The sequence below is a fragment of the Lissotriton vulgaris genome, chromosome 11, assembly GCF_964263255.1.
Source record: "Lissotriton vulgaris chromosome 11, aLisVul1.2, whole genome shotgun sequence".
NCBI lineage: Eukaryota > Metazoa > Chordata > Amphibia > Caudata > Salamandridae > Lissotriton > Lissotriton vulgaris.
The window spans coordinates 868,732,650-868,741,192 of record NC_141699.1 but is presented as its reverse complement, the minus strand read 5'-3'; the positions used below and the strand labels follow the sequence as shown (position 1 = coordinate 868,741,192).

Here is an 8,543-nt window from a genome sequence, read left to right as displayed (position 1 = left end):
ACCCCTGCCTTAGCTTCATCTACAGCACCAATATAAAACTAATGCATCCACATTGTAGCCTGTCGATCATTTTCTTTGAACAAGGCCTGCTCACACTCAGGGGCTCTTAAGCATTCTTTGCAGACATGCATTCTCTAGAGGTAGATCTGGCCTTAAGTGCTATCTCAATAGTGCACACTCGACACCTACTTATCTTGTTTAGAGCTTCTGCATTTTTAAGCAGGAAAACGCTGCCCCAGTAGCAATGTGTGGGTTTTGCACAGCTCTTTGATAAATCTTACTCAGAGCACTCTAACTTCCCGCTCTATTAAATTAATAGGACTTGCAACATAATGGGCTTTTTCCAGAAAAGGATAGACCTCTATCTGGCATTCAAATACTCACAAACCTACGCAAATAGGATCTGCGATTAATACTAAGCAAATCTAAAATCACGTGCGTTCTCAGTCAGCATTGTATAAATCACCCTTAAGCAACAAATCTTCCACACTGCAAAGATGATTTCTGATTTTTTACTTTATTTTTTATTATTATTCAGAACGTATAAAATTCCAGTGTCATCCATGAGCTGTGCACACCAGCCTCAGGTTCCAGATGATTAAGGCCGAGGGTCCTCGCCATGGAAACACAAGAACAGATGGAAGACTTTCAAAAAGTACTAAACAAAAGAAATTAAAAATGAAGGAGGGAACATGGAGGGTGGGGGGGGGGGGACAATGGCACCAGTGTCAGGGGGAAATTGCATGGTCAAACACTATTTATTCACTTAACCTTGAAAGGGAAATGACAATTTAAATAGTTTACACTTTCAAAATGTATTTTAAAGTTTTAAGTGGAGCCTAAAGGGAAGAGGCTGCAACAGGTTATACAGGCAACCATGGGCATGGATTCTATTAAGTCATCTAGCAATGGCCATATCACTAAGAAAAGTATTTTTTTCCAGCGCAGCATGCCAGGACAAACAAGGCCTGGAGTGGAAGAATAAAATGTACTAGTCAGTACATAGGGCAGAACAAACCTATTCCTGAGTGATTTTTACCCCTTTGTAAAGTAGGAAATGGAGAGAACTGATGTACAAACAGCTTCACACTATGAGGAAACCGTTTCTGGTCTACCAAGTACAAGCAAACAGACAGCCATAGTCAACAAGAGCCTGTGAAAGCATTCTGTACATAAGACGTTCAGCCCGGAAGAACAGTCGGTTGAGGTTGCAATTACATAAACAGGAGCACTAGACAGGTGGCGACTCAACAATCTTTGTATACCAATGCCATTATCCCCCCCACTGTGCTGCATGGTTGAAACTTCCTTAAATGTGACTACCAATCTACAGCTCATTTTACATTTCTACAGATTGTATATGATTTACAACTGCTCAGTGCTTTAAGGTACTGAAGTATGGCTCCAGAAAGAAGAGCTTTATCTAGGAAGAAGCAACATGCAGTGATCTAGTCCGGTAGCATCCTTGCCCATGTTACTTTAAAAAAACAAGGGTTGCAGATTTATTTTTGGAATCAGTTAAAATAAAAAAAAGCACAAAGGAAACAGCACATGTTGGCTTCTCCTTGTTTGGAAGCGGCATTCTTAGGCAACTTTCTCTGGTGCAACAAACCTTTCTACTTTAATGTTAGTGTTACCACTCAATATTCTAATATTAGAGAACCTCAACAACCTGTTCACCCTTCCTCCTACAGTGAAAAGTCAAACGCCCACAGCAGTCGCCAAACACAATGAAAATGATCCCATTTATCAAAGTACCAACCGCCGTCTCTCACTCCACCACTTGGGGAGGGCCAATGATCGTGGTCCACAAGTTCATTTATTTAAGCAGCTTTAGTTTTATTTTTGTAGGTTTCATATTTTGTATCTGTATTCAATCCCTCGTCAAGCCATTTGATTGCAGGAGGAAGGGTTTTCATTGCACTCTATCATGGGAGACCTGGGGGTTTAGAGATGGGGATAGTGAGAGGGAGAGGAGGGATGTCACGGGAGGAAAGGGTAGAGACAAAAAAGGAAAAGAAAAGAAATTGGGCAAAACTATTTTGGCTTTTCAGAAAGTTGTGGAAATTCATTTCCTGAGGTCACGACACAGGAAGTAGATTCCTAGGCACAGTCTTAGATCTCTCACAGGAAGGCTAGAGTGCCCCATGCCATTTGCTTAAGAAGGCATAGGGTATGCCCTAGGTTTCAGGAAGGGAGAGGGATGTCAGTAATTAAACAAAACCACAAACTCCATAAAAATTGACATGGTCATCTGCAGGCTCAAAAAAAGTCAGGGTATAGTTTATCCACGTTTGTGCCATAATTGTAATTTTCCCCAAAGAGCTCAGTTTTCAGAGAATCCTTTGTAAACAACTGACATGTTGCAATGGTTCAGCTTGAAAAAAGCTAGGCTATGTGAATTCACCCCACAGCAGACCATGGCTAAGCTAACAAAATGATCAAGGGAAACTAGTAAGAGAATGAGGGAGCCTGGCGCACAACAGTACTGGCTCCTTTGCCTTCCATCATCTAGTTAACAACAAAACGACCTCCAGATCATCCTCTTTCCACTTTTCTCCATCCAATTGGTTTTTAAAGCTCTTGGTCAGCTGCAAGTGCTAAGCAAAGGACAAGCAGCTCCTAAAGGAGAATTAAGAGCAAACAACAACAATTAAAGAGACTACTGGAAGAGCAAGGAGTGAAAAAGAGCACACTTAGAGCTCCCTTGGTGGTGCATCTAAACTGATCTACTTGATGGGATGATAAAACACTAAGGTGAATTTCCCGGGAGCACGTGTTCTTGGAGAGGGCAGTTGAAGCACGGGAAAGGAGGTGGGAAGAAGCAGGAAATAGCAATGTGGCACTCCAGCCTTCATTAACAGAGCCCTAAAAATAGGGAACGATTTGGGCCAAATTTCAGCCGCTGCATTCAGGATCACTTCAGGAAGAACACTGCATCAGTACAGTCTCAGCGGCTGGACGAGATGGGTTTATGCTGAGAGGCTAAAATCGCTTGGGTCCCCAGGGAGAAATCTTGTGGGAAACAGGTGCTCCAAAAACAGGGAAATCTTCAGAGCTGCTCATGTCAGGAGCCTGCAAGAGAAAATGCATTTAACTGTTAAACCATATGTGTAGATGGCACAATTCATGAACTGCATGGTCAAAACATTCTCCAATTTTTGTATGCAAGTTAAAATATCTGTGCCTATAGCCAACATAGAAAACATCAAGACAGAAAAGTAACAGATATATGCTTACCCCTAAGCTTTTGGGCTGTCTTGGTGCAGAGATAAGGCCAGAAAAGGATTAGCGCATGCAGGTCACTTATTAGAGTGAACACAAAGAAAATGTCTCTGGAATCTGTAGCAGCAGAGAGAGAGGGCAGATGCGGCTCAAATGCATTTCTTTGTACCATTCGGTGGTACACCGAGTCTAAGTTTAGAAGCATCTGGTGAGGTTTTGTTCAATCCCAGGAGAGAATGCCTTGTACCAACAGGATGCTTTCAAAGAGCAATGCGGTGGAATTAAAACACTTTAATAAAATCACTGCAATCTAAGCTTTCCATCATGGGTATCGATGCTTAATTAAATAGCATCCAATATATGTGCCTTCGTGAGGAATCTTAAAACCAGCTAAGATGGCTGCCTGGTAGGAGCTCTACGTTAGAGCTCCGAGTGCTTGGAATTCCAGTTTTTGGATTTAATCCGTTAGCACCCAGCAGGTCGAGGAACGGAACTGGACCTTAAATAACAAAAGTAACAGGATCATTTTGCATCAAGTAACTGGATTATTTGTGGTGCGCCTACCTGGCTGGCGATGGCTGGAGTTCTCTGAGTATTCCCTCATCTTCACGGAGCTGGGATCGTACCGAGGACCAAGGAAAGGACCGAGTCGACCCTGCCTTCTCCGGACACCTGGCTGCCCCTGGCCATTGGCGGACCTTGGGACGGAGCCTGCTGGGGCGCTGCCTGGAGCCTACGTGGTGCCCCTGATCGCCCTGTCGGAGGCTGGGACCGAGCCGATTTGGGACTGAGCTGATTTGACCATCAGAGGCGTACGGTCCTGAGGGAACCGCCACCGGTACCGGCTCCAGGGGTCGGATTGCTGGCCTGAACAAGTTCTGCGGGATAGGCGAGATATCGGAAGGACGACGGACGTCTGGAGCTGCCCTCATAGGCACTGGGAGCGGGAGGTGATCGGAGGTGTGGCGCCGCCACAGGAACTGTCGGATCGGTGCCCTGAGGCGGGCGGGAGCCGGAGGGACGTCTACGGAATACAGGAGCTGGTCCCGGCTGCGCCGAGTGCTGGAGGTGAACGGAGGAGTGGCCCCGCCGCCCAGGGAGCTGCCGGAGTGGAGCCCTGAGGCGGGCGGGATCAGCAGAGACAACGGGCGTCAGGAGCCTGCCATTGCCGCGCCGGGAGCTGGAGGTGACGCCGCTCAGGGGGGGATACCTGAGTGAGTTCTGAGGCGATCGGAATAACACAGGGGAATTGCAGGAAAGGGGAAACAGACATCGGGAAAACACACGTCAACGCCCATCGAGGCGGTAGGGGCTGCAGCCCTGCGGCTCTGACCGGGCACGAAAATAATCCAGCAACCTGCCAGAAGTCTATGCACACGGCAGCTGCATACACGCTGTCTAGACCAACGATAAACAACCTTGCTATCACATCAACGCACTTGCTGAGCAGAATTCAAAAAAGGTATTTATTTACCCCACTCGCCTGTACACACATTTTGGAAAAGCCCTCCTTTGTTCAAAATGGCTGGGGCCATAAAACTGTAGTAATAAATCCCCTCCTGTACCTCTATTGCTCACGAGGCTCCTCCGCTTTACTCCCCCACACAAGACCTCCATTGCAGAGATAAGACTCCCTCCCAGCAAGCCAGGAACTGTACTTGCTCAAATAGAAACTGAATCTGCACTTCCCTGTTCTCAAAGCACCAACAACAAACAGAGGACTACCGTCTCCAGCTTCCCTATCGGGCGGCCATTTTAGACTGGTCTCTCACTCTCTTTGGAGGCCATCATGGACTAGTCATTCCCACTATCTGGCCAATCCCTAAGGCCTGGCCTTTTTAGATAGCACACTTTACACAGCTATGTATTTAAACCCTCGTGTGATTAAGTGCCTGCCTCTTATTACAGTACTATACCTTTACCTGTTTTTTGTACATTTTTATTTACATTTTGTATTCAAACCCTCGTGTGATTAAGTGTCTGCCTTTATTGCAGTACTATACCTCTACTTGTATTTTGTACATTTATTGTAACCTGCACACATCTCACTTTTCTTCACTGGTAATGTACCGATCGCTACCTCAAATTTTTCTGGCTGCTCACTAGTATCAATATTGCTTCATGCAGCTTTCTGGTTGCACCGGTATCTTGTTTCAGTATATCATCCGTATGATTCTTTTATTTGTGTACTGTACATCTCTGTAACCTGCACCTATTTCACTTTTATTCCGGGAATGCACCGAGTGATACCACTTAAATTTCTGTATATTTTTGTACATTGTGTAAGCTGTACCGTTTGCAACCTCATTTTCGTATATTTGTGTACATTGTGTAGCCTGCACCCATTTCACTGTTTATCCTTTGGTTTTCACAGACCGCTACCTCTATATTTTGGTTATTTTTGCTCACTAGTGTTACTTTTGTTCAATGTAACTTACTGTCTGCATTGTTCTTTGCACATCTGTATCACTATCGTCCACCCTCCCATACCCACCTATACCGCCTCACCCACCTACACCGCCATCCCAACATGGAGCCCATCGGCAAGCACACATATAAAATCAACTACCCATCCACACTCACCAAAAAAGCCGCTAAACGCTTCAAACACAACTTCCTGAGGTCCCACCCTGAAACACCCTTTGTCGACACCTACTTCTCACCAGTCAATGGATCCCTGAACATAGATATCATCTTCCACACCACTCACAGAGCTCAATGGAGAAAAACGTTCCTCACCTTACTCACTGTCTCCACCACCAGGAAATCCGCTCATGGCTTAACTCTCTCCATCACACCATCCTAACTCTTCCTAGGCAGAACCACCATTACTATCTACAATAACGGGACTGTCCTAATTCAATCCACAGACAGGAACCTGGAACTACTAGACAACCTGTTCCCCACTTTCAAAGAGCACCTCTCCAACCATCGGACCTCCACTCACATCCCCTCCAGTAATATCACCCCTGACTTCACAACCCTCACCCACAACGCTTCTAACCTAGCTCAGCACCAGAACGACACACACCTCTCCTCTTCCCCCATCACACTAGTCATTCACCGACCTGCTGTAACCTCCCCACACTCCTCAATCACAGACACAAATCTCTCCCCCTCATACACCAGTCGCCCCCACACCACCATCCCTGGGACCCCCCACTCATACCACTCCTCTCCTCCCTGACATCACAGACCCCTCCCACAACCCCTCTAACCTAGTTCAGCACCAGAACGACACGTATAACGACAAATCCCACACTTTATCCCCCCCCCCATTCTCAGCCCTCACTACCACCCTCTAACCACGCAGAGCACACCACATCTATCAACTTAACTCCCCCTCCCTACAACAAGACCATCACCAATCCCAGGTCCCCTCCCACTCTTAGCCCAAACTACCCTACCTGCTCCCCCACCACCACTAACCTACACTCAACCTCCACCCGGCTCTCTCCGCTGGACACCAACGCCCTCATCTACACCACCAACCTCATCCCCACTTCATCCACACCCATCCCTCCAAAATCCTCCCTCCTCTCTAACACCAACCCGTACATCGACACCACGGAGCCCTGCTCGAACACCAACCCACCCGCACGCTCATTCTCAGGTTAGTCACGCACCCTTGATGCCCATCCCCAACACCAAGGCTTATCCCACGCTGGACAAGATCATGTCCACCCTCCTCCAGCTCAAAGAAGACATTCATACCATCAAGGAAGACATGCACACCATCAAAGAACTACTCTGCACACTCCCCAGACACCCCTCACCCACACCCACCAAATTGCCCCCCACCCTTCCGGTTGACTCTCCCACCCTACACCCCCCACACTGGACTGCGATCCCTGTCCACAATCGCAACAACCGCCCCCGTCGCTCACGCAACCCTCTTTCTGAACTTGACACACTCACCCTCCTCCGCTCCTACGACCCAGCTCCCCTAAACAAAAAAACCACCACACACATCTCCATTCCCACGATACATTCAAATCCCCGTAGACCCCCCACACTAAACAGAATCTCCGTCCCTAATAACCTTAGAAAAGTCCCCCTCTCACTAGTACCCTCTACTGCCCTTGACACACCCCGTCTCAAATGCACTCTCCTCAACTGCAGATCGGCCTCTAGACACTCCTCCGCAATCGCGATCTCATCCTAACATTGGACCTCGACCTAATAATTTTAACTGAAACTTGGCTAACTGAATCTTCTACACCTATAATGGACATTCTGGTTCCCCCCAACTACCACATCATCAGACTTGACAGGTCTGGAAAGATAGGCGGTGGAATCGCATGCATATACAGGAACAACCTTTCTGTTCTGAAAGTCACCACACATTCCCTACCTTCCCAATCTTCCTGTGAATACATCTGCCTTGATATTAACAGTGGGGGCAAACCGATATGCTCTCTTCACGGCATTTACCACCCACCCAGGGACAACCTCACCTTCGCCCAACAAATCATGGATATGATCTTAACCAATTCCGGGCGACAGCTCACCCAAATATACCTTGGTGACTTCAACCTCCACTGGAACGATCACAATGATGCAGTGGCAAATAGTCTTAAAAATTTCCTCAATGCCCTTGACCTCAAACAATTATGCAACAGCCCGACCCACGAGAAAGGCTCTATCCTCGACCTTATCTCCAAAGAGGACGCTACCCAACTTGAATCTATCCAACCCTGTGACTGGTCAGATCATCATATTGTCACTTTCTTCATCAAGGAAAAGGTCAAATTCAACACTGTGCATTCCACAAAGCCTAAAGTATGGAAAAGAGACCTGAAAAAACTCAACCCAAACTCACTACCCCCTAGCACCTGCGACCTCCTACGCCCTCCTACAGGCACCACGGACGTCCAATCCCTAACTGACCACTATCTCTTCGCCATGACTTCAATAATTAATGAGGCTGCACCCTTGCAGCTAAAAAGAGCCTCTGTTAAAATCTCCAATCCTTGGTACGACGGGAGTCTGAATGAGGATAGACGAGCCATGCGAATGGCAAAACGCACTTGGAGATCAGCTCCCTCTGCACTGCACCTAAAAACCCTGAAGGAAAAGAGAAACGCCTACTTCAGGAAAATAAAGCGCTCAAAATCTGACTTCTTCAGCCTCCAGCTCGAACAAGCAAAAAAACGCCCGAGAAAATTGTTTGAGCTAATCAGAACTCAATCCAAGGAACAACCCCAACCACTCCGCATTAGTCGCAAAGCACCCTCCTGTGAAGACTTCGCTGCCTTCTTTATCCAAAAAAAGGACAACATAAAGAATGATCTCCTCGTTGACGTAAGCCTTTACTC

At 46.9% G+C, this 8,543-nt stretch overlaps 1 protein-coding gene across 4 annotated transcripts in view; it reads right to left on the bottom strand.

The window, feature by feature from the left end:
- Positions 1-498: 498 nt before the first annotated feature.
- HDLBP (high density lipoprotein binding protein) overlaps positions 499-8,543 on the bottom strand; it is a 955,902-nt gene continuing 947,857 nt past the window's right edge. For all 4 annotated transcript variants that reach the window (XM_086944014.1, XM_086944016.1, XM_086944015.1 and 1 more), the window contains exon 28: positions 499-3,075. In XM_086944014.1, coding sequence (XP_086800140.1) covers positions 2,986-3,075 — 90 coding nt within the window. In that variant the 3' untranslated portion in view covers positions 499-2,985. The remainder of the gene's footprint in view (positions 3,076-8,543) is intronic.